Raw genomic sequence first — 27,720 nt, forward strand, 5'->3', positions numbered from 1 at the left:
GAGGGCTTAAGCTCCCAAATTTAAGGTAGTTTAACCTGAGAGAATAAAAACAAAAGAGGACAACAATTTCTCTTCTACAAAAACACAAAATGTCAACCGTATAGATGTCGCACAATGCCTGCAGCTTTGGTATTGCCGACGTTACGTTCGAAGCGCTGTTTTGATAAATTGTTTATAAAGGCGACGGCAGTTATAATTTCAAATTGTCTGCAAAAAAATTTAATGGAATGAAAACATTTATAAAAAAGAACATTTGTTACTAACATACAAACATTTGTTACTAACATACAATCCTATTTTTTTAAATCCAATTTTCTTTACGTTTCGTAAAGTCAGAAGAGAACCGAACTGGGTGACGCCGACGCAAACTGTATGATATTTGAGAGAAGCGCCGACAAAAACTGCATGATATTAGATACATTTTCCTCATGGCGGCCACCTACTGACGCAGTTTCGTTTCACAGTTTCGTTCTCTTGTGTTTTTATTTTCTCTGGTGTAACTATCGATGTTTGACCTTGGATTTGTACATTGTCACAGAGAATTTATTAGTTTTTTTAAAGGGTGACTTTTTAAAAGCTATAGGAACATTTAAAAAAAGCAAAAAAAAATCAATAAAATTCAGAAAAATACACTGTACTATCGATTCGAAAATGAATGGAGCCACCGTGGTGCTATGGTTAGCATGCCCACCTTCCACACAGGGTCGTGGGTTCAAACCCAGTTTCGACCAAACACCAAAAAGTTTTTCAGCGGTGTAATATCCCACCTCAGTAATACTGGTGACTTTTTTTGAGGGTTTCCAAGCTTCTCTAAGTGCTTTCACACGCCGTTCAGACTCGGCTATAAAAAGGAGGTCCCTTGTCATTGAGCTTAACATAGAATCGGGCAGCACTCAGTGATAAGAGAGAAGTTCATCACTGTGGTATCACAATGGACTGAATAGTCTAATGCGCTTTACAGACTATCAGTTATTCCGGACGAAATGTCGGTGTTTGCAAAGAATCTTACAGTGTGTCGCTTTGATACGACTTGTCGGCGATGACTATTTTAGTTAATCGGTAAATGTGTTATCGATCCCATAAATATGTAGCAGTATCGATTATGCCTTCGGACTTAACTTATAATGTGCACAATATATGGGATATGTTCGACACGAGCACTGTCGTCGGGAATAACTGATAGTCTGTAAAGCGCATAAGTGAGCCTGAAATAGCCACTATACCTAACCTTACACTAATAGAAAAAGCTTCGTTATATTAACGAAATGTGTCGTTAAAAGTTAGCCAATGAAACAAATTCGTTAATACAACGAATGTTTTCGTTAATATAACGAATTTTCTGCACATCAACGTAACGTTTCGTACTATTAACGAATATTTTCATTGTAGTAATGAAAATGTTTCATTTTTTTAATGAAAATTTGTCGTTGAAAGACTTTTAATGAAATTTTCTTTGTGGGTAGATGAACATATTCGTTAATAGTACGATACGTTACGTTTGTTAAAAGAGAATTCGTTATTATAACGAAAAATTTCGTTGTATTAACGAATTTGACTGACTTAACTACACATTTCGTTAATATAACGAAACTTTTTACTATTAGTGTAGGCGAACTAGCTTCGTAATAATTTAATTAATTCCCTACGGGAAGTGGGAACAGAATTAGCCCCTGGTGTGTCCAAGTTCTGCTCAACGAAAGGAACTAGGACTTGAATCAAATAAAAATTTAAGAGATTCCCAACAGGACAAGTTCTGGCCAAACCGTACGGAGGGGATTAGGACCATTTTCCATCAAGGAATTAGAATAATATTAATTTTGCGACACTCTGCTATCCGTCGCTGATTTTGAGCTTCACATAAGAAATGCACGTAAACAAGTGGTCGCCTATCGCTATGGTTATATTTGCACACTTATGGCGTTTTCTTTTCTTGTATAAAATGCGCACTATTTTTGCATTTTGCCCAGAAAATGTACTTTTTCTTTTCTAAAAAAAAACAGGCAAAAGTGCGAAAAATCTTCGAATTCTTTTGTGAAACTTGCACCACGCATAGAGGCAAAATGCTCTCTCACAAACGAGAGAACTGCGATTGTCCTGTTTCCTTCTTTTCTGCCCGCTGAAACGACAGCATTTTTTAGGTTGCTGGCAACATTTTGTACAGACAAAATGAAGGAAAAACTCTTTTTTCAGAAAAGAAAACACCATTATTATACTTGAATGAACTAGAAGTTTTGGAACATTTTTGTAGGAACCCATGAACCAGCCATGGACAACATTTTAAAGAAATGTTTTTGTTTACCGTTTTGATTTTAGCTTAATACCATTGGTAGACTAAACTACAAAAATAGTTTAAAAGAGGAAAATTATGTCTGTCAAATTGATTTAGGCAAAACCCTTTAGACTGCAAAACGGTTACAAGGACGATAGTTTGGGAACTTCCACATTTCTCATAAGCATCCTTGACTTGCAGCAAAGCTGTCAGCCATTTATCAGAATAAACATACAGTTTCAAACACTCGAGCCTCCCGAAAAAGGTCTTTTTTATACGAAAATCTTAAAATTGAGATAAACTGGAGCATGGTTACCAGTCTGGCGATAGTTCCGTCAGTAACAAGTTCCATCAATTTCCCGTGTAGTTAATTAAATACTTATTTTAATTGAAAACATTTTGGTGATATTTTTCTGAAAAATGAACAAATATAAGAAATTCATTTAATAATTTTCGTATAACTTTACTACATTTTGCACATAGGCTTTAGAAATATACCACGACAAAATTTCAAAATAATTGCTTACACTTATTATTCCCAGCCAGTTAACGGCTGGTAGGGTATCGTATAGTCCAAGTTCATATATCGTTATTTTTTCTTATATTTTATTCATTGGCAATTTTGTTTCATCCTTATTCGTTTTAATTAAAAGTTCTTAGCCCGTATTCATCATCGTCAAATGGAGAGAATGCCACAAAAGCTATACCGGTATTTTTCTATTCATGCGAAAAAAAACATCAGCTGGTTTATATCAGGCCACCAACCTTCACCATCGTCATTATGAAAGACGTATGGTGTTGCCATACTTCGAATTAAATTTTTTTTTGGGAAATGTTAATAAGAAATTATTTCCATAATAAAGCCCTTGCGAATATTCTTGTTTCATTCCATGCATTTCTTATGTGGGCGAAATATAAACAATCAATAACCAAGCCTCACGGAATTTTCATTAGCAAATAAAGTAATGTATTTCTTATCGTTAAATGTGCAAACCGGCCTTCACTCGCTTTTCTGTAGTATTCAAAATCAAACTCAACTCAAAAGATAAGGCCGACAAATACAAATCTCAATTAAAAAACTGATAATCTGGTGTGTGATATAATTGGATTTTAGAAATGAAGGGTACTATATAAGCAGATCTGATGGAAGATTCCAAAATATAAGTTCAGAGGGTATATTTTGCAATCTCTCCGTGTTGACGAATTCTAAAATCTTTGTATGTTTCATTTTATCGTTTTTACTTTGACACTGACCTTGAAAACAGCACATTAGGTACACAGAATGTTTATTTTTTTGGCTTTAATCTCAAAACTATTTGATCTAAATAATTTTTAATTGTTTCAATTGCGGAAATGATAATCGCAGAAAAAAATATCACCAATATTTAAATTAGTTTAATTCGTAATGAATGAAATGTGAGAAATTATAAAATTAATCACAATTTTGGTTTTTTGTTTCCAAAATAAAATAAAAGAATTTCCAAAATAAAATAAAAGAATTATCCAAACTATCTAGTCAATGTGTTTTTCTTTCTTAAAACACAATACACTCAAAAAAAGTTTACTTGGGTCCAAAGATTTTGACCTTCCCTTAAGGATTTTGGTATTGATTCCGAGCGAAAGATGAGAAATTTTTTAGAGACCTATCTGGTTTTAAATCTAGGACCAATAAAACTAAAATTAGGATAGAGATCTCATTTATAAATTTTTCATTCTCTTTTCGCGGTTTATTAATAAAGGTATTCACGTACAAACAAATGCCAGTTTAAAAATCCACTTCAAAGTAAAAAATGTTTGCTTAATTTCAAAAAACTTTAAACCAAAGACGCTAAATCCTCAAAATAAGTTTTAGTCTATATTTATCTTAAATCTAAAGTTTCAATATTTCAGTTAATTTAAGGGCAATTTCTTTACATTAAAAATGAGTTTCTTTACTTTAAGGAAAATTAGCCTTAGTTCAAAGACATGCGACTTTAACGGAGGGACGCAAATTTATAAAATTTAAATCTAAAGTTTCAATTTCATTTCAGTTAATTTAAGGACAATTTCTTTAAATCAAAAATGTGTTTCTTTACTTTAATGAAAATTAGCCTTAGTTAAAAGACATGCGACTTTAACGGAGGGACGCAAATTTATAAAATTTGTGTTCCAAATATAATGAAAACAATTTTTGAAGCAAAGATTATAAAGTTTATTTTAATTAAAATGTCATTATTTTAAAGAAATTTGCCCTCAATATTTTGTAAATTCCGCATCCTAAAATTTAGGTTGCGTTATCTTTAATATCACGTAACTAATTTTTCCAGTGTAGAAAATGTGTCTTTTTCATTTTCTAGCTGTAAACGTTAGTTAATACAAATGTTAGTATTTTGAAATAGTAATATGGCAACACTACTTGCTCTCTATCACACTCTCTATGAGCTTTTCTCTTGCGGCTTTTATTGTTCACCATATGGACGTTTGGCCCTTCTTCGGTTCTCTGCCTTGCCTTGCAAATATACATCGTGTGTCCATGAAGTCTAAAAATCTGGAATCAACACGCCATGCCATTTCTATTGAAACACAAACATACATACATATATCTATATGAATATAGAATTTGAGTATTATGGGAGAGTCTCCCAATTATTGTACTATTCTCCTGGTATCATCGTTGTCGTTGTTATTCGCATATGTTTTTATATGGACAGACTGTGGGCTAACGTCATTTGATAAAAGTTGTTTATAGTTGCATCGTATGATTTCATTTAGCTCAATTCCATTTCGCACCACTGACAGTCAGGCAGGCAACAAACAGACAGCTGGACGTGTGGTCGTAAGATTTTGTACTTGAATATACCAACCGGTGGACTTGAAAATACGACAAGGGGTAGGTAACCAACCAAAGATATATTCACATATATATATAAATGTATAGAAATGTACCTGCATTATACTCTTTTTCGCGGTGCCTTTACCTCTATCTTCAGTTCATTTATAATGTACATTAAGTGTATGCATGATAAATTAGTGGAAATTTCTTTTGGTTTCTTCTTTTTTTCCACATTTGGAGAATAAACAACAAAGTGGTATATATCTCTGGGGGGATGTCATTGTAACATTTTTGCAAAGAAACTAAGCTATTCCAATTTCACAATGTTGTTCCGAGTTGAGTCAAGTGATTTGGCCATATGTATCCTTGTCCTTTAACAATTAACAAAGTGCAAAGCAAAAAATTACAACTATGTCTAGGCTAGACACGCAGTATTGAATTTCCTAATGTAAATACACGTAGTACACTCGTCCTGGTTTGGTTGTGAAAAACGTGAAGTAATACCGAAAAATTATGGTTGTGGCACATCTAAAGAAAAACCAAATTGAGCCTTAAATTTATTTTAATTAGATTTTTTTTTTGATTATTAATATGGTTTCTAATTGACTGCTTCACTCCTTTTTTTCAGCACAATGCCGCCAAACGCAGCTCCCCCAACTCCAGCCCTTACCGAGTCACTATTGGCCAGTGCCAATGGCGATGGCGGAAACCCTAAAACGCTTCATGAAGCTACCACTGGAGTTCTGTTTGAACAAGATGCCGAAACCATTGACGGAGGCTTGGTGAAAGATATTGAAAAGATGAAAAAGGCTGAAAAACGAAAATTGAAACTGGTTTGGCGTAACATCATTGCATTTGGTTATTTACATGCCGCTGCTTTATATGGAGCCTATCTAATGTTCACCTCGGCTAAATGGCAGACCATTGCTTTTGGTAAGTCATAGCGCAAAACTGCAAAACTGTATGGAAAAATAGGTGCTTAGTAATATTTGCAGGTATCAACCTATAATAAAGAATCCATAATGATAGACCTATCTACAATATTGAAAAGTCAATATTGTCGATTTGAGAAAGCCATTTGCGTTCTTGGTCCCTTTTCCATATGTGATTCTCATTAAAGGAATTCGTGTCATCATAATATAATGGAGTGACATGACAATAGATACCGAAAACCTATATCAGATCGAGAGTCTATATCAGAAAATGGATCACGTATACATGTATGCACGGAGACCGTTATTTCGATATCCTGTGATGGATGGTATAAACGTATAAAGAAATTCAATTTCGAAACTCTACTCTTTCTTCCGTATATATGCAATTTATGAAGACAATACAATAAGCCAAAACGCAGAGAAGGAATATGTTAACCCGAACCATGTTCCAAGAGCAAAATTTAGCATGTTTGTCGAAACCATGTTCTTTTCTCGGAAAATATCTTTTCTCAAAAAGTTTGACACTCTAATTCCCAACAGTGAGGCGTGGTGTACACAGACCCCGGAGAATAAAAGATATATAGATTATGGCTCCAAATTGAATGGACAAGTGGGGTTCGGAGTATATTCTAAAGATCTGGAAATTCGAATAGCGAAAAGATTACCTAATCACTGTAGTGTTTTTCAGGCTGAAATATTGGCAATAAGAGAGGTGGTGAATTGGCTGAGAAGTAATGTTCCAACAAATATTGGCATTAATATATACGCACACAGTCAACCTGCAATAAAATCCTTGGACTCTGTGTTCCTTAACTCGAAAACGGCCATAGACTGCCGCAAATCTCTCAACGAGATGGCTGAGCAGTACAATATTCACCTAATATGGGTGCCTGGCCATAGTAACATACATATTCCAGGGGAACTAGAATCTGTTGGTATGCCTCTGGCCACCTGCAAGCTCTTACTCCGTGAGAAAGCTGTTACGATGGGAAAATTGCAAGGGTTGTAACGACACCAAGCAAATATGGCCCTATTTAAACTTAAACCGCAGACTAGATATGCTAGTGTTCTCAAGGCGTCAGATAGCACTCCTGACTGTTGTGTAAGCTGTCATGATGTGGAGGAAAAGGAATCAATTGTGTAAGACGTAAGCGAATTTTAGGAGCATATAGCTTTAGATTACTGGCGGACTTGGAACTTAACTTAAGCAGTTTGTTAAGGTTTTTGAAGCAATCTGGTTGGTTCAACAAAAGTAAATAATAGAGAAGGTTCAGTGGTTAAGACTAGAAGTGCCAATATGTAATAGGTACTTTTAGTTAAATGTGGTATTACAATGGACTGAATAGTCTAAATGAGCCTGAAATTTAATTGGGCTGCCACTTTAACCTAACCAAACCTAACCTTCTCGGAAATTATGTATTTGATTTCGGAAAGCATGTTATGTTTGACGATAAAAGAATATTTTTGCGACAAAATGCTACTAGGTCGCTGTGAAAAAGTAACGTGGTGCTCTTGAAACATGTTTGAGGTGATCATATTCCTCCTCTGGGCAGTGTTGCCTGTATTGGGGGTTTTTCCCCAAATCGGAGATATTTTTCCTGATGATTTTTGAAATCTTAATCTTTTTGTAACTCGCAAACTGGTATAACAAAAATTACATATTTTTCTATGTCCATATGCAAAACAATTTATTAACAGTTTATCGAATGAATTTATATGGCAAAAGTAGGCTTGAAGTTTTCTTTAACTTTTTTGAGGCTAATGTTTAATTTTTTACGGGTTTTCCATTACTTAAGAAAAAAAGAACTTGCCAAAAATTTATTGGGGATTTTTGTGAGGAATTTTGAATTAAATTGGGGATTTGTGGGGATGAAAGCGTTCCATTTTGGGGACATTAGCCCGGAAAATACTGGCAACACTGTCTCTGAAATGAGTCCAACAATTGTGTACTGCCACTATATTATTTGCGTTTAATTCGCAAACTATTCTATGCGTATACTACCTCTTTTAGTCGGGAAATTATTCGAAAACGTACAAACTACAAACAAATCCACTAGTCATGACAATAAATATTTCCTGTGTTTTATTCAATATTTGTTGTTCCATATGCAATAAAAAATATTAAGGAAAAAAGGTTCTTTCAGTCATGGTGCAAAACAAAGAGTGAGTTGAATAATGAACCACTCCAGACCAAAATACAAATGAGATTATAAAAGCCAAAACGAAAATTATTAGAATGTTGTAATTTTTTGTTTATTTTTTCGATCATACCAATGTTGTAATTTTTTGTTTATTTTTTGTTTTCACCAGGAAAATCGATCCCACCTTTACGATTATAATTTAACAATGATTTATTTTAAACCAACTTGTCGGAAATTGTATTGTTAGTACATATTGACTGACATATTCTATGTATGCCTATATAGATTTGCTCAAGTCAATCTAACACTCTTACCACAATAATTGACAATCAAAATTCTACCTAGCACCCATAAATTGAAAAATTGTAAACGTATGTTTAATTGGCAATACCTTTTTTCTAGTATGCCTTGGTAATAAATATTGTAATTTTAATCACAACTTTTGCAATGCTATCCATATATTGTCAATGTCTTTTTATTAATAATTGAAATGAATAATTAATTACAATTCGTATTCCTTTCTGGGGCAATGTACCCCAGCAAAACAAAATGGATGTATTAGAAAATGCACCATTTTGCAGTTTTAAGCGGAAAATTATATTTAAGAAAATCCAATGCAGTGTTGCCAGAAGTAGGGGGAATTCCCTACATGTAGGTTCTTTTTCTAATATTTAGACGTAGGGGCACAATGTAGGGACTTTTTCACTCAACACAATTTTGGTGGCTCTAGAGGAGGAAATTAGAAGCCGGCAGACTTGATCTTTAACAATGTGTGGTAACATCGGTTACCTCTCATGCCAAAAAAATCTACCAAAATTTGAAGAAAATCAGCCAAACAAATATTTCTATAGAAAATTTTGTCAAAATTTTATTCCTGTAGAAAATTTTGTCAAAATTTTATTTCTATAGAAGATTTTGTCAAAATTTTATTTCTATAGAAAATTTTGTCAAAATTTTATTTCTATAGAAAATTTTGTCAAAATTTTATTTCTATAGAAAATTTTGTCAAAATTTTATTTCTATAGAAAATTTTGTCAAAATTTTATTTCTATAGAAAATTTTGTCAAAATTTTATTTCTATAGAAAATTTTGTCAAAATTTTATTTCTATAGAAAATTTTGTCAAAATTTTATTTCTATAGAAAATTTTGTCAAAATTTTATTTCTATAGAAAATTTTGTCAAAATTTTATTTCTATAGAAAATTTTGTCAAAATATTATTTCTATAGAAAATTTTGTAAAATGTTATTTCCATAGAAAATTTTGTCAAAAATTTTATTTCTATAGAAAATTTTGTCAAAAATTTATTTGTATAGAAAATTTTGTCAAAATCTTATTTCTATGGGAAATGTTTTTCAAAAATTTATTTCTATAGAAAATGTTGTCAAAATTTTATTTCTATAGAAAATTTTGTCAAAATTGTATTTCTTTTCAAAATTTTATTTTTTAAAAATTTTATTTCTATCGAAAATTTTCTAAACATTTTTATTTCTATAAAATTTTTTCTCTAAATTTTATTTCTAAAGAATATTTTCTCAAAATTTTATTTATGTTGAAAAATTTCTCAAAATTTTTTTTTATAGAAACTGTTTCCAAAATTGTATTTTTATAGATGTTCTATATTTTAATGTAATAAAGCACATAGAACCATTTTTGTTTTGTAAATTTTGTTTAAATTTAACGAAAAATATTGTAGGGGAAATCGTAAGGATTTTTTTTTGGGAATGTAGGGAACTTTTTTTGTCCTTGTAGGGTAAAGCGAAAATTTTCCCTGACAACACTGATCCAATGTCAAAAATAGTAGGAACATTAAATAAAAGAAGCATCAAAAACTATAAACATACATTTATAAAACATACATTTATAAAATCACTACAGCGCTGATTTGAACTTGTACCATTTGTATGTTTTGTTTTCATCGAAGTTTAATTTAATTTGACTTTATTTTGTAATTCGAAGCCTCAGGTGGCCAATTATTATTATTATTTGAAAAAAAAAATACACTTCCAAAATCCACTTTGGAAGTATAATGTGAATGAGTTATAACACAATTTCAACTGTCATTTGCCTTATAAAAAAGGGATTTCAAATCTACTTTTAGTACACACAAAAAAAAATTCTGATTCAATCACGAAATTAATTGATCCAATTAATTTTTAATTGAAATGTCTTCAATCACAGAAATGATAGTATCAATTAAAATATTAATTGAAGGTCAATTAAAAAATTAATTGATCCAATTAAAAAATTAATTGATACTATTAATTTTCGTGATTTTTGTTTCAATTAAAAAATTTGTTGATTCAATTAAATTTTTAATTGAATATTTTTTAAAATTTCTCTTTGAAATCAAAAACTCGAATAGTCTGCCGCAAACAGAAAAAATCAACCCTTCCATCAACGCACGGATTGATGCGCTTTACAGACTATCAGTTATTCCGGACGACAGTGCTCCTGTCGAACATATCCCATATATTGTGCACATTATAAGTTAAGTCCGAAGGCATAATCGATACTGCTGCATGTTTATGGGATCGATAACACATTTGCCTATTATTTAGTCATCGCCGACAAGTCGTATCGATCCGACACACTGTAAGATCCTTTACAAACACCGACATTCCGTCCGGAATAACTGATAGTCTGTAAAGCGCATGACGCATGGTGTGTAATTCAACCTTTCGTCCCAAAAATACTACGCAATTTAGAATTTTTAAATATTGAAATGTCGACTTAGTCGCTTTTCTAAAACGAAACAAAATTAGCTGCCTAAATATAATTTAAAATAAATATTTTATTGATATTGTCTTCTAGCAACATATTCTAGATCATTGTTTTCCTATCGCTATGTATTCAGTGCATATGTACCTTACCGAGTACTTTTATACCAAAGGTTATCGTTTAAGAAAAAACAATCTTCAAATACTTGATAAATTGTTTCTGAGATTCATAACAAGGCACCAAGTAATAAACAATTATTTTGTATTATTGTTCTTCTGTTCAAACATATGAAAAATAAATATTAATTTATACTATTATATTGTTTATTGCATAATTATATTGTTTTCAACTACAGTTATACTCTCATTTCACTTTCAAATATGTCAAGGTCATTTGTACGATAATTTAATAAAAGGGTATGGCATTAGTATTCCCGAAAATCTTGTAAGGGGCATAATGTGGTTTATTGAATAGGAAAAGCGATAAAAGTCATCTCTGTATTGCAAAAAAGTCACTAAATATTTTCCCTGTCGAGATTTTAGAAATCTTCCCTCCGTTGGTAAAACAAGTCGACTCTCGACCAATCGAATTTTCGACCATTCATCACAAGGTTTTACAAGTTTTTCAATATGAGTTTCCAAAATATAAGTAAACTTACAAGAAAATAATTTAACTGGACATTCCAAGTGGACATCCAGGTCACCAATTGGGCAGTGTCCATTTACGAGAGGTTATTTTTAATGTAGCCTTTATTGATAAAGAAAGATCATTCAGTATTGTCGTATAAATCTTCTAATGGTTTAATTATTATTATTTAATGATCCAATGAATAATTATTAAGATGCTATAAATGTTTCGATAGATTATCTTAAAATGATGTGATTTGTAAGCACGAATAAGTTAATGACGAATTACATTGCATATTTTCAGGCTTATTACAAATTTTTTTTCCAATCCAAGCGTTTGGCGACAAATTGTAAAATTACAAATGATTTCCTCATTAGTGCTAATTTTGTAAACACAAATTTATAGCATGCCATGTTAGCAATAGCCACACGTAGACTATTTTAATTGCACTTGCTGTTCGTATCTGCTTATTTCATAAATCACAAATTAGCTCTAATTGAAATTGCAGTGCAATTTTTAATGGATTATTAAATTATTCGATTATAGCAATAATTGTTTACATCGATTATTGAGCGCTTATCACTTAGACAATACCAGCACTTTGTTAACTGTTTTTTAAGGGTGGAATAGCAGTAAATTTTAATTTTAAATGTAATCATTGCTTTTTTATACAGGGTATTATAAGTTAGTGCATATGTTTGCAACACCCAGAAGGAGACGAGATAGACACATGGTGTCTTTGGCAAAAATGCTCAGGGTGGGCTCTTGAGTCGATATAGCGATGTCCGTCTGTCCGTGGACACATTTTTGTAATCAAAGTCTAGGTCGCTGTTTTAGTCCAATCGACTTATAATTTGGCACAAGTATGTGTTTTGGCTCAGAATAGATCCCTATTAATTTTGGAAGAAATCGGTTCAGATTTAGATATAGCTCCCATATATATCATTCGCCCGATATGTACTAATACGGTCCCAGAAGCCAGAGTTTTACCCCAATTTGGTTGAAATTTTGCACTAGGAGTACAATTAGTAGAGTCGTCAAGTGTGCCAAATTTTATTGAAATCAGTTCAGATTTAGATATAGCTCCCATATATATCTATCGCCCGATATGGACTAATACGGTCCCAGAAGCTAGAGTTTTACCCCAATTAGGTTGAAATTTTGTACAGGGAGTAGAATTAGCGTTGTAGCTATGCGTGCCAAATTTGGTTGAAATCGGTTCGGATTTAGATATAACTCCCATATATAGCTTTCGCCCGATATACACTCATATGACCACAGAGGCCAATTTTTTGCTCCGATTTAGTTGAAATTGTACACAGGAAGTAGAATTAACATTGTAGCTATGCGTGCCAAATTAGGTTGAAATCGGTTCAGATTTAGATATAGCTCCCATATATATGTTTTTCCGATTTCGACAAAAATGGTCAAAATACCAACATTTTCCTTGTAAAATCGCCACTGCTTAGTCGAAAAGTTGTAGAAATGACTCTAATTTTCCTAAACTTTTATACATATATATCGAGCGATAAATCATAAATAAACTTTTATGAAGTTTCCTTAAAATTGCTTCAGATTTAAATCTTTCCGATATTTTTTTTTTTTTTACTAACATTGCGTTTCACCCTAGTGCTTTAGCCGACTTAAATTTTGAGTCTATAGATTTTGTAGAAGTCTATCAAATTCTTCCAGATCGAGTGATATTTAAATGTATGTATTTGGGACAAACCTTTATATATAGCACCCAACACATTTGACGGATGTGATATGGTATCGAAAATTAAGATCTACAAATTGGTGCAGGGTATAATATAGTCGGCCCCGCCCGACTTTAGACTTTCCTTACTTGTTTCTTATTATAGAATAAATGAATTGAAGTTAAAAAAAAAACCTTTAAAATATGAACTGGTGATTGGTATTAAAGTATTTTAGATTGTCCCGATGTAGTACACTATTTACATATGAAAACGATTTAAAATTCTTCTAATTAACCTTTAATTAGTTTGCTAAAATCAGCAGATCAACTTTTTAATTTGACATTGTAGTCGGCTAATTGATTTTTATTGAAAAAATATAATAAAAATAATGGCCCAAAAGTCATCAAGAAACTTGATTTTTCTAATTTTTAATTTTAATTAAAGCAGTCAAGTCTTGTGGCAATTTTGTTTGTGTTGTTTTTTTTTTGTACAGATTGCAAGGTTGAGGTAAAAGAGATTTTACTCCTATCAGCTTGTATCATTTTATTTCCCTTGTATTTCCCTTCATACTGCTAAGCCTGAAAGTGGACTTTTCGACTAATGTTGATTTTATTATTAGCTTTAGCGTTGTATAGGGTCAAATGACTTGGTTCTTTATGAAATCCAAGAAATAAAAATAACTAAGCTTCGCCCAGATCATCCTCTATTGCTTCTAAAAGTCCAAGAAATAAAATTGGATTTCGGTGAATATTGCATCAAATTAAAAAAAGTCAATATTGACCTTTTCTGTAATATACCAATTTCGGAATATCTTATGGGTCTAGCAAAATGAAAAATTCTAATTTTGAGGGAAATCGTGTATAAAATACGGCTTCTCATGCTCAAGAAGTAAAAAATAAAAACTAGTCTTTTATAGTAATGACTTAATTTTTTATTTATATTGTAAAAAATAACCAAGCCTTTAGGCCAATATAAAATAGTTACAAAAAAAAACTACATAAGTAACTTTAAATATATAAAAATTTGACCAAACATAACTAAATAAAAATTAGACAAAAAATAGTAATAATAAATTATAAAAGAGAAAAACAAAGAATATGTAAAGATACATGTTTTTATTTATTAAAAATTGGACCAATTGGACCAATTTGAAAATTTTAATATTTGATGACAATCTCTACTAGAAATTTTCTTGAACTTTTTATAGGAAACAAGGAGGGACACATCTGTCCTAAAAGACGTATTACAAAATGTGCGTCTTTTTGGATACTTGTGAATTACTTCGAAATACCACCAATTGAATTTCTCCTCGTTATACGTTTTACTTGTACCTTAGCCGAATCAATAAAAATCATTTTTGTTTTAATTCTATCTTTTAGCTTTTGCCTTGTACGTGATGTCTGGTTTGGGTATTACAGCTGGTGCCCATCGATTATGGGCCCATCGATCATATAAAGCTAAATGGCCATTACGTTTGATATTGATGATCTTTAATACCATTGCATTCCAAGATGCCGCATATCACTGGGCCCGTGATCATCGTGTCCATCATAAATATTCAGAAACCGATGCCGATCCACATAACGCTACCCGGGGCTTTTTCTTTTCACACATTGGTTGGTTGTTATGCAAGAAACATCCAGAAGTTAAAGCCAAAGGCAAAGGTGTTGATTTGTCTGATTTAAGAACTGATCCCATTGTTATGTTCCAAAAGAAGTGAGTAAGACAAGTCTTAGATAACTTGCAAATATCGTGATGACTTATGATGATTTATTTTGCAAACATTTTATTGTATTTCGCCCTATTCATTTCATTTATGATTCAATTTCTATTCATAGATACTATATGTTGTTGATGCCTGTTCTCTGTTTTATTGTGCCGGCTATGATACCCATGTATCTATGGGATGAATCCTTTGTGAATTCATGGTTTGTAGCAACAATGTTCCGCTGGTGTTTCGTTCTTAACATTACCTGGTTGGTGAACAGTGCTGCCCACAAGTTTGGTGGAAAACCTTATGACAAGTAAGTAGGATTCCGAAATGTGTCGTATACCGTAGAAAACATAACTAGCATAAAGAAATTTGTCGTATATCGTATCAGAATGAAATTTGAAAATTATAATTAGGAAATTTATTGCAGGCATTTTTAGTTCTCATACAGTGTTATTATTTTATCACGCTTACTTCGTTAACCTTCATCTAGGTCATAGAATTCTTGGACTTGGATGGGGGTGCGATTGGATTGATTTGACGGATACTAGAGTAGATTTAATCATGATTGTCTAGAAAAAATGTTTTAGTTTGGCTGAAGAAAATAGATAAATTAGGAGCTTTGCATATTTTACTGAAATGTCAGATTTTTTCTCTCAATATTCATACGCTATAGCGGCCATTTTCATGTAGCTGCGTAAGACTTTAACTCTTAGTTAACAAAAGTAAATGTGATAACCCAGCCCGCTTCGCTGCGCCTTCCGAACCATATTTGTATGAAACTTTTACGTTAACTTAGTCAACCATATCCTTCGAGCTGCAAACAAATTTGAAAAGATTTCAATTCTTTCAAACGAATCGGACAACTTGCTTTTTAGTTTATACCATATACAGAAATACGGCGGATATGCAGATGTAAAACGGTCCGTCTCAACAAACTCGTGGAGAAGATGTTCCCTTTCCACCAATTTTTTTTTTAAATTATGTTCTGTATTCAAGTCGTTGGACAATCTTGTACATTCTTGTTTGTTAAAGAAATGTAACATATCCTTTTCCTAAACATACCGGTAAATTAAGCATCATATTTCAACAACATACATAGAATCTATGTTTCCCGTCCAATAAATAAGAGATAGTAAAAGTACTTAAAAAATTGACCACATTAGCACTTGTTAAAATAATTGACATGCCTCTTGAATCATACCATTCTCGAACATATATCCCATACTTTGCCTGTCAATTTCATTTATATTTAAGGTTTTTACTTAAAAACGGACAACCCCCTACTTTCAATTTTCAAAAATTCACTCCATCCCGACCAGATATTGAAAAAATCACGTAACTTATATTAATTTCACAAACTACCCATTGGTCCTTATAAATTCCAAGTAAATTGACAAAGTTTATTTCACTATTTCCCTTTCCCAAAATCGAACAACTTTCCTTCAAATGTGGGGCAAAGAGAATGTTCTCTCTCCGTCCAAATACCCAAAAAAAAAAAAAAAATAGATGCACCATATTGACTTCATAACCTTCTCCCACGGCCCTTGGAAATTTCAAGAAAACTTATGTGGCCTTCCCAAAAAATGTCAAGCAAATTATAAGCCCAATTTTCAAAAAGCAGAGCAAGGGGAGGCCTCCCTCCCCATCCAAATGTCACAAAATCAGGTATCCAATATTAATTTCGTAACGTTTCCCCAAGTCATTTGTAATTTCAAATAAATTGGAATATTTTAATTTTTATGTATGTACTATTATTTTTCCGACAAAATATTGAAAAATTAGGAACCTGATATAAATTTCATAACCTCACCCAGTTTTTCCGTAAAATTTCAATCGGAGAATTTTAGTGGTTTTTGCACTGCAAAGGTGAGGTCCCCCTAACGGACCAACTATCGAAAAATAAAGTAGACGTTCTTTGTCTAGACGCCTCCTTCAACCTTCCCTTAAAATTTCAAGCAAATCGGAAATTTCGTTTCAATTTTCAAAAAAGTCGGGCAAGGGGGAGGTTCATAATCTCGCCCCACGTTTTCAGTAAGTTTCAAGTAAATCGGAGAAGTTTAGTTTTTTACGGTACTTATAAAATAAGTCGGACAAATGAGAGGATCTTTGCCTAGAGGCCACCCCTAATTTCCCTGAAAATTTCAAGCAAATCAGCAAACTTTGATCCAATTTTCAAAAAGTCGGGAAAATCTCAACAAATTAGGTACCCTATTTTCACCACATGAGCACCCTCTACGTTCTCTGAAATTTTCAAGTAAATTCAGCCGTTTCCGAGCTTACCCGGAGCATACAAACAAACAAATAAACAAACATACTATGAATTTTATATATGTTTATAGATAAGTTTCTAATTGAAGAAGGTTTTTTTTTTTTGCCCCATTCCAATTGAAGGCGGAAAGTGACTTGAAACTTTGACCGGTCAGTTACCTTATAACTACTCTACAATATTTCTTTGTCCCCACTCCAATTGCTGGCAGCAATTGACTTTGGATCTTGTTCTTACCTCTGACCTATCATAAATAGAAGTGGCATGAGCAGATGACTTAAAAAGTTCTTGAAAATTTCGGAGCAGTATGCGTTTTCTGTCTGAACAGCTTGACATAGAATTTTGTAGTGGATATAAATAAGAGATGCGGATGTCATGATTGTAGTGTAGTCACCATAAAATATCTGATTCCCGTCAGAACGTTTAACACAGCCAATATGCGATCCAGAACAGTGTTACCGTTGGAAATTTTGAAAAGGTCGCAAAAAAGTAGCATAATGATAAAAAGTCACTTACATTTGTAAGGTATTTTTATTACAAAAAATGTTCTATAAAACAACACAAAACAATAAAAGAAAAGTCCCTTTAACATAAATTCGTATTGTAATATAAAATCCAGTAAAACATAAACTTGCAAGATAGTAAAAATGGATTTTTTTCTATTAGCTAAAATTAGCAGAAATGTACGCGAACGCCACCCAGTACCAATTTGCCATCAACAACTTTAAAGCTTTTAAATCAATTAAATTAATAAATATATTTATTTTTTATACTACACTTATAATTGATTCTGTGAAATATATTGCACCTATGATTTGTTTATGACAAACTCTTGCAAGTTTTTACTAGCAAAAACTTGAAACTTTTCTATTTCTCAAATGTCACATTTGATCTCTCTCTGACTCTCTTTTGCTGGCTTTTTGGAGTAAACGAACGACTTCCAGAAAAAATTTTGATAATTATAAAAAACTTTTTGGTACAACAACGGATCTAGCACGCATGCAACTAAAGTTGCACATTTTGCATATTTAAAAAAAAAGTCGCATGACGTCAGAAAGGTTGCAAAATGCGACTAATGTCGCACATCGGTAACACTAGTCCAGGATGATCATCGTGGGAATGTAATAGGCATGGTCCTCTTATCAGTCAGGATGGATGAAAAATTGCCGTTTAAAAAACTCATCATTGAAAAATTATGTCATACCCTCCTCCGGGATTAATGATGTCCGTCAATATGCTCAAAATCTTGATATATCCAAGTGACATTGTTGCCGGCGACGGAACAAACGTTTCTCTAGTGTTCAAGGAATCCTTTTTGATTTTCATATTTAGTTCCCTGATTTAAAAAACAGTTCCGCAAGTGCACCCACCGGAAGTACCGATTAAAACATAACACGATGACACACTATGTACATGAAATATTGAAGAGCCAGTCGATGGACGATGAGTTGGCCCACCAGTCCTATTTCATCAAACTGGTTGACATGATGCCGACTGCTATTATTTGCAAACTTAAATTTATGAATGTCTATGAAGTTTTAAATCAATTGCTAATTTATTTGTGGGTGCTATATAAGCAATCGCATTTCATTATATTATATTTTTGTATCGAATTTTAATTTTATATAAAAGAAATTGCAACCCATTTTCTTATTACAATACTAAATCTCTGTCTTTTTTTCCAGATACATTAACCCCGCTGAAAATGCTTCCGTGGCCCTTTTGGCTTTCGGTGAAGGATGGCACAATTATCATCATGTCTTCCCATGGGATTACAAGACCGCTGAATTTGGTGACTACTCAATGAACTTTACAACTGGTTTCATTGATTTCTTTGCTAAAATTGGCTGGGCCTATGATCTGAAGACAGTGTCAGCCGATATTATTAAGAAACGTGTCAAGCGTACCGGTGATGGCTCACATGCCACCTGGGGTTGGGGCGACAAGGATCAACCCAAGGACGAGATTGATAGTGCCATTATTATCAATAAGAAAGATGAATAAGTCAACAGTTTCATCAAAATACGTCCATATTAAAAATCAGGGAAAAAACGAAGGGAAAGTGTGCTCCTAAACAAAATAAACTGAAGATGCATTAGGTGAAAGCAGAAATACAAATTTTTTTCAAAAGATAATTAAAGATAAGAAACAAAAAACAACAACATCTTCTCTTTTGATGAGAGCCAAAAATAACAAAAAAGAAGCTAAATTTAATGAAGCTGCGAAACACAATATTTCTATATCATCACGCAAAACTGCAAAACAAAGCTTGCAAGCACTGATCTCACCAACTAAACAACAAAATGGAAATTTCTCACCAATCTTCTTCTACAAACTATCAGCATCTCATAGAAACTCTTTATGGAAACAAACAGAAATACCTGGAAAAAATATTGGATATTTTTTTCCCACTTCACAAACGCAAGCGAATCGAAAGAACGTAATAAATTAAAAAAAGAAGCATGCTTTTTGTCTTTTGTTATAAGTTTAGGTAAAAGTAAAACTATGTCTGGCACATGAATCAAATCACAACAACAACAAAAAAAGATCTGAAATATGAAAGCAAGCTAGCTACTTGTAAAAATACGGAAAATAATCAACTACTAACAACCTTTTATTGTAATTGTGAAACTTATACAAACTTACATGTAAAGAAAAACAAAAAACAAAACAAAAATTTACTAACAAACCATGAATAGGAGAAGATAAGAAACCTATAAATCATCTATCATGTTTAGAATTAAGCAAATACCCCCGCCTCCCCGCAGAACAAGTGTGGAGCTGTGTTCTACAGAGGGTTTATGTTCGAACAGGGCGCCATCTACAAATAAACGAAAGTTGGCGGGAACATCACACAGCTCTCAATGGCATCGAGAAACCAAAAATTATAATCCTTAATTATTCTACTACTATTATTGTTAGAATTTCAACCACACAATAAAAGCTGAACAAATTTCCTCCAACCTTATTAATTTCTTAAGACCCTCCCCTCCCCCCCCCAACCACTCTCACTTTTCTACTACTTTCAATTTCTAAACATACCGAGCTTACACTATCAGTATAAAGTTTGAATTGATTTAATCCTTCCTTTCACTTTTTCTTAGAACACACACACACACACCCACACATTTCGTTTTAATTTTTGTATCGTAGGTGTTTAACAAATTATTGCTATTTTCGTATTATTAAATATATATATAATTACCATAATTATTATTATATATGAAACTTGTTATCATAGTAGATATATACCTGCCTCCATTGTAACAACCTCCCTTCCCAAAATAAATCCAATTCGTCCAAGATGATTGGTGACCAGTTTTTTTTAAACATAAATCTGATGTTACTATATAAAAATATATATGAAAATGATAAATGTTTAATGTATGAGCATGTGTGCGACGTGTGTTTATGTATAGCTGTTTTATATCCCGCCACAGAATATTATGTGGATTTTTTTTGTCCTTTTAAAACAGTAACTATAAAGGGTTAGATTTAGATATCATTGAACCTAATATAGAAAAACTGAATACATTTATACATGTCCTTACATTCCTACAACTGCAAACAAAACAAAAATTACCACAAAAAAAGAAGAAATTAATAAATCTATTGGATACAATTTGTTAGAGCTATTGAGAAAATCTATATATTTTGTTTTTATTACCGTGGGAATAAAACATGTGGAGAAGTAAGTGCTAAAGTGGGAGATTTATGCTTAACGAATTGGCTAAAAGGGAAAGGAATTATCCAATAAATGCAAAAAAGGCCCCTGGGGGATAATCACGTCATTCGATATTGAATTCAACATTGGATCACGTCATTGATCGAAATTTGATGCAATTTCTCTAGCATTGCCAACAGCAAATAACGAAACAGAGCAAAAACAAAATTAAGTATAAATATAAGCGGCATAATACAAAAAAAGGTATACACCTAGACCTCGCTATGCGTCGCAGATACGTTCTAAAAAGAAAACAATCACGACGCAAACTGAAACGACGCAAAGTGAATTATGAGTTTCTATGGCAAACCATGCAAAGATTGGAGACAGATAACAACGCAACTGGAGATGTGCGCGTGACTGAAATTTCACTCACACTCACGAAACAAAATGTTTATTCACGCACGATACGTGTACGAAATGAAAACCAGTACTCACGCACGGTCACTCGCGAACTACTTTCAAAGACTCACGTACACGCACGATTCGCGACAATTCTCGTGAACCTCACAACATTTTCCAAACGGAAATCTGCAAAGGTAACAAACTTCAAAAATAGAATATAGTTCGAGAGCTAAATTAATTTCAGTTAAAATACGAGTATGAATTAAATCTTGATTTTTTTTCGTGAGCGTGATTTTGCAGAAATTTTATTCACGCACATTCACGAACCGATTTTATTTTTCACACACGACATATTTATTTTAGTCCCATTCACGCACATTCAGGAGACTTGCTTTGGATTTTGTTCACGACTCACGTGATTCACGCGCACACTTCGAAAATCTAACGACGCAAAGTGAAAACTAGTACTAATTCAGCAGTGACGCAACTTCGAAACAACGCAAATCGAGGTCTAGATGTATATAGGTAACCGATATGATCTCTTGACCGGTAACTGATATGATCTCTTGACCGGTATATAACTATATGGACTAAGTTTAGTATGGTTGTTAGCGGCCATATACTAGCACAATTTACAAATTTCAACCGAATCGGACGAAATTTGCTCCTTAAAGAGGCATCGGAGGTCAAATCTGGGGATCGGTTTATATGGGGGATATATATTATTAAGGACCGATATACACTAATTTTTGCATGGCTATTAGTGTCCATATACTTACACAAAATACAAAATTTCAGCCAAATCGAATGAAAATTGCTCCTCCAAGAGGCCCCAAAACCAAATCTGGGGATCGATTTATATGGGGAATATATATGATTATGGACCGATAATGACCAATTTTGGCATAGTAGTTAGAAACCATATACTAGGTCAGGTTAGGTTAGGTGGCAGCCCGATGTATCAGGCTCACTTAGACTATTCAGTCCATTATGATACCACATTGGTGAACTTCTCTCTTATCACTGAGTGCGGCCCGATTCCATGTTAAGCTCAATGACAAGGGATCTCCTTTTTATAGCCGAGTCCGAACGGCGTTCCACATTGCAGTGAAACTACTTAGAGAAGCTTTGAAACACTCAGAAATGTCACCAGCATTACTGAGGTGGGATAATCCACCGCTGAAAAACTTTTTGGTGTTCGGTCGAAGCAGGAATCGAACCCGCGACCTTGTGTATGCAAGGCGGGCATGCTAACCATTGCACAACCATATACTAACACCACGTACCAAATTTCAACCGGATAGGATAAATTTTGCTCTTCCAAGTGGGTCCGGATAATTTTTTTGCGTGGTTGTTAGAGACCATATACTCCGGATAATTTTTTGCGTGGTTGTTAGAGACCATATACTTACACCACGTATCACGTTTCAACCGGAACGGATAAATTTTGCTCCTCCAAGAGGCTCCAGAGGTCAAATCTGGGGATCGGTTTATGTGTGGGCTATATGGACCAATTTTGGCATGGTTGTTAGAGACCATATACTAACACCACGTACCAAATTTCAACCGGATCAGATGAATTTTGCTCCACTAAGAGCCTCCGGAGGTAAAATCTGGGGATCGGTTTATGTGGGGGGGCTATATATAATTATGGACCGATATGGGTAATTTTTTGCGCGGTTGTTAGAGACCATATACTTACACCACGTACCAAATTTCAACCGGATCGGATACATTTTGCTCCTCCAAGAGGAGTGGGTGGCATGTCCATTGAATTTTTACGCATTTTATTTCCTTATATAACCGATTTAATCTTACATTTGGTAAATACTATTTTGACAACGTCGACGTTTCCTGCATCATGGAAGACAGCCCCTGTGGTACCTATACCTATATGTGAAGTGGTATGTGGCCCCGAAGACTTGCGATTTCTATACTCCCTGTATTGTCCAAGATCTGCGAGCAGCTCATGAAGGAACAGATATTGGCGCGAAATCCTATACGGATTTTTGATGGACAGTTTGGCTTGTGTTCTTCGTATGCATCACAACAAATATTACTTCAACGCGATTAAATAAATGGTAAAAGTAAACTGAACATACGTAAGTGTCACACTACGAGATTTTCCTATGCCGTTATTTTCTAATTAAATAGTGTTTTACTTTATAAATAAGAGTTGAAGAAGAGCACGCCGATGTTGCTTCATCACTTTGTACTCTGTTCTGAGTGCAAACAAACTTCTTTCAATAACATTTTTCACAAAAACACCAAACAAATGACTTACAAAGTATTGTAAGAAAATTAGCTTGAGTTGAAATGTGTATTTTATGTGTATGTTATGGACATTAAATGTTCTTATTTTATTTGAAAAAGTGTGCTCTATTTTTTTCGTATGTGCTCTTTTTATAAACTGAATGTGCTCTTTTTGCCTCTTGAAAATCTGGCATCCCTAGGGTGGAACAAAGATTGATTTTGTTGAATATCACAAATGGTGAGAAGAAATATTTATTCTGTTCTTCGTAGGCTTTATTCTGCAAATATATATCTTCCTTTATGCGCTTTACAGACTATCGGTTATTCCGGACGACAGTGCTCGTATCGAACATATCCCATATATTGTGCACATTATAAGTCCGAAGGCATAATCGATCGAGTGGAGTTCATATTCTTGTTCGTACAATGTTTAATTTTTCGATGTCTAGTCGTAATACGCAGATAGTAATACCCAGACTTTAAAACTAAAGTTCGAGAAGTCATTTTTGGTTGCTCGTACATGGAATCAGTTACCTGTGGAGCTCAGGATATTTTCACATACCAACAACGCGTTTCGTTTGAAGGCTTATAGTTACTTTTTGATGGCATGCACTTAGGGAGAAAGATATGTTGCTATTAATAATATGTATCTTACTGTTCGTGGTAATTATGGTGGGGAACCAAAGAAAAATCAAAAGACTATAAAATATAATATAATATTTCGTTTTATATTTGTATCATTATATATAAGTTAGATTTTGGGCTATGTTTACCATGTAATATATTTATTGGCCTTGTAGGCTTACGTGTTACTAATTAATGAATAAATAAATAAATAAAAAAAAAGAAAAAAAAAAAGAATTTCCAAATTTTTTTGCTGGGTAAGTTGACATTTTTATTTGTTTCAGCCAAACTTAAACATGTTTTAGTGTAATCGAGCTTAAAAATAGCAGACAATGCTTGCTATATCAGCAAACAGTGACAGCTGTTTTAGCAGGCTTTTCTGCTGTTTCCACTAACAAATTTCTTTGGGTGTATGATATAAAATCTAAATTTACTTGAATGGGCACGTCAAGTAAAATCGTGAGTTTGATGTAATTGGGTCCTATATCAAATACTTACCGATATTAAACAAATTTGCCATATCCATTAATGGTCCTAAAATGCCCCTACACTTTCAATTTCTGGGAAATCCGGTGAAAATTGATTCTTCTATGCCCGCAATTCATAAAATCAAGAGAACGGGCTATGTGAGGGGAAAATCAGAATATATTTGATCAAGAATCTGAATTTTTCTCAAAATAAGGCAAAAAAGCAAATAAAATGTTTGCTGATCGAAATTAGGAGCTTTTAGAAATATTAGAGGTCTGATATTCACTAAATTACTATATTTGGTTCTTAAACAAAAGTGTAACTAACTAGCCCATTTCTCAATAACAACTCCTGGGAATTTTTTCCCTCTTCCCTGTTCCCCTATTCTAAACAAAATTTCCCTGGGGATTTTTTTCTTCCCTTTTCCCTTATTCTAAACCAACTTCGAAAATTTTATATTACAAATGACAATAAAAAGGGAAAAACGATGACATTTTTTGGGAATAATTCCCCCCAAAAAAAATTAAGGGAGTTATAACCAAATTCCATCCGGTCAAAAACTTTAAATTAAAATTGATGATGGGATGCATCCAACAACCGAATGCTCATCTCATGGTCACAGATCTGTACATATTTTAAAAATTCTTTTATATAGAAAATAAAGGTTTTACATTTAAACTATAATATCCCTTACTGTTTTAATGTAGGTGCTTGTTTCTTAAAGGGGCAATAATGCGAACATGTGTTCAGCGTGGTGTAAAAAGCTGAAGAAATTTACTAGTTTTCTTCTTCCGTTTTGATTATATATATCCAATTCGGGCATAGGTGTTCTTTAAATATATTTATGACTTCTTTAAGAACTTTGTTCAGGCTACTCTGGGCCACAGATATGTCTCGATCTTTTCCTACGCCCTTTTTGGTAGCCACCTTCGACAAAGAAGCGTAGCACCTAATCTTACTAGTGAGGTGGAATGTGGGCTGCTAATACATCCAGCAGGTATTTGAAGGTTGGATTATTTACCCTATAATATTGTATCACAATGGACTGAATGGTCAAAGTGAGTCCAAATCAAATCGGGCAGTCAATTTAACCCTATAAATCCCATGAACTAAGTAACAACCTCTTCATGTACAAGTATGTAGTTACAACGTTTCAGGCAACTCAAGTGGGTTTTTGAAAAATACTCCAATCATGGTGTTCTATACCCAATATGAGCAGAAATTGTTTGCTGGCTTCCCTGTGACGACGAATTCTTTTTTGATTTCTTTCAAATGTTACAACATTTGATTATGTTGGCATCTCTTATTCTCATAATATAGCGTAGAGTAGAAAATTTGTTTATATTTTAGTTGTATTTAGTTTTTTTCAGTTTTCATTTGAATTCGTTTTTTTCTGTTAAAGTTTTAAATTAGAAAGACTCAATAAACAATACGTCAAAGTTATTAACAATCATAACATAAATATGCCTTGAACGAGTATTTACTCTTTTGAATTTTCAGATTCTTGTAGTTTGTCTTCAGGTTTCTTCTTTTTATCGGTTTTTTTCTTATCCTTTTCTTCTTTTAGTTTCTTTTCGGCTTCAATTCTTGCTCTTTCCTGTGCTTGCTTTTCTGCTTCCACTTCAGCAGCTGCTTTTGCCACGAATTCATCATCCCAATCGGCCATTGATTTGTCGCGTTTTAGCCATGATTCCGTGTTGTCATCTTTAAAAGCTTGATTCACAAGAAAATAAAAAAGAATCACCTATGCATTCGCCTAAAACATTTCAACAAAATACTTACTTTGATTGAACCACTTAATGCCATCCTTCATTTGATCAATAATATCACGGGATGTGTACATGATTTCATTTTGTATGGCTTGCTGGAAATTGCCAGCATCGAATACGGATGAATATAATGAATTGCGATCATGATTTAATGCACTTTGAGGGAATTTTGCCAAAGCATGTGCCATTTCCAAAGCCTTGATGAGAGAGTTGCCGGTAGGTACAACACGATTTACTAGACCAATTGTGTGGGCTTCTTCGGCACCAACTTGTCGCCCAGTTAGTATAAGATCAAGAGCTCGAGCAAATCCTATCATGGCTGGGAGTCGTACGGTACCACCATCAATTACAGGAACACCAAAACGACGATTGAAGAAACCCAGCACAGCAGATTCTTCCATTATACGTAGGTCACACATTAGGGCCAATTCAAGACCATTTGCCACACAATACCCATTAATACCACAAACAACGGGTTTCTGTAAATGGCGACGAGTAGGACCCACCGAGCCTTCAGGCATCATTAGCATTTCCATTGACACTTTACCTTCATCATTTGTTGCCATTTCGCGTATATCAAAGCCTGAACAGAAGGAACCACCAACTCCATATAAAACAGCAATTGGAGATGTTTCGTCGGCTTCAAATTCTCTAAAGGCATCGCATAATTTTGCTGCGGTCTGAGCATTAATAGCATTGCGTTGTTGTGGCCTATTTATACCAATCATTGTAATATTTTTATCTTTGTCAATAAGGATACTATTCTCTTCCTTTTGTTCTTCGGAACCTGGAAAATTTAAATGTTAAGATAAAAACATTCTCTCTTTATTTAATCAAAAGAATTGATCATATATTTTGTCTGTCACTGTACAATGACTCCATAATAGATTGCTACAAACAATTCTTTACCATCGTATAGCTGGGATGTGGTTGAAATTGTTCTGGGTACAATTATTTTGCTAACTTCGGCGATTTTAGTAAGGTGATTTGTTAATTGTCTTAGCATTTTTAATAAAACTTTTAACTTTTTGGGGATAAAATTAAACTGTAATCACCGGGACAATTCTTGATATATTTTGACAGTCATATGTTTTCGTTCAGATCTTGCTTTACCATCTACAACCGAAACAGTGGTTAGTCTTGCCAATCAGAAAATTTAAAAGAGTAACCTAGCGGACAATAGCTTCACTAAATACCATTCACAATAAAACTGAGGAAACTAACAGTTAAACAGTTACGAATACGGGCTACATCTATTATATTCATAATAGACCAAGAAAAATAGAGATAGAGATGGACTTGAGACGTCTATATCTTCCTTGGTCTATGATATCATTGATCCATATGATAGTAAAT

At 33.4% G+C, this 27,720-nt stretch overlaps 2 protein-coding genes and 1 long non-coding RNA gene across 5 annotated transcripts in view; 1 reads left to right on the forward strand and 2 right to left on the reverse strand.

Moving 5' to 3' along the window:
- LOC142219851 (acyl-CoA Delta-9 desaturase-like) overlaps positions 1-20,829 on the forward strand; it is an 86,684-nt gene extending 65,855 nt beyond the window's left edge. For 2 of the 3 annotated variants that reach the window (XM_075288638.1, XM_075288631.1), the window contains exons 2-5: positions 5,710-6,014; positions 14,581-14,917; positions 15,040-15,225; positions 18,867-20,829. In XM_075288638.1, the coding sequence (XP_075144753.1) occupies positions 5,714-6,014; positions 14,581-14,917; positions 15,040-15,225; positions 18,867-19,185 (1,143 nt within the window). In that variant the 5' untranslated portion in view covers positions 5,710-5,713 and the 3' untranslated portion in view covers positions 19,186-20,829. Of the gene's footprint in view, positions 1-4,981; positions 5,139-5,709; positions 6,015-14,580; positions 14,918-15,039; positions 15,226-18,866 lie in introns of those variants that run through there. The other variant, XM_075288632.1, reaches the window with a different exon arrangement.
- LOC142219886 (uncharacterized) lies at positions 2,555-3,071 on the reverse strand. The gene is made up of 2 exons (XR_012717817.1): positions 2,797-3,071; positions 2,555-2,682 (listed from the first exon to the last, which is right to left on the reverse strand). It is a non-coding gene; the product is annotated as an uncharacterized LOC142219886 (long non-coding RNA).
- Positions 20,830-25,929: 5,100 nt separating the features above from the next.
- On the reverse strand, positions 25,930-27,461 carry Srlp (Spliceosome-ribosome linker protein). The gene is made up of 3 exons (XM_075288646.1): positions 27,274-27,461; positions 26,378-27,151; positions 25,930-26,308 (listed from the first exon to the last, which is right to left on the reverse strand). Exons 1-3 carry the CDS (start codon positions 27,368-27,370, stop codon positions 26,076-26,078), a joined length of 1,104 nt encoding a protein of 367 aa, XP_075144761.1. The 5' UTR covers positions 27,371-27,461; the 3' UTR covers positions 25,930-26,075.
- Positions 27,462-27,720: the final 259 nt, after the last annotated feature.

Source organism: Haematobia irritans, chromosome 1 (assembly GCF_050003625.1).
Source record: "Haematobia irritans isolate KBUSLIRL chromosome 1, ASM5000362v1, whole genome shotgun sequence".
NCBI lineage: Eukaryota > Metazoa > Arthropoda > Insecta > Diptera > Muscidae > Haematobia > Haematobia irritans.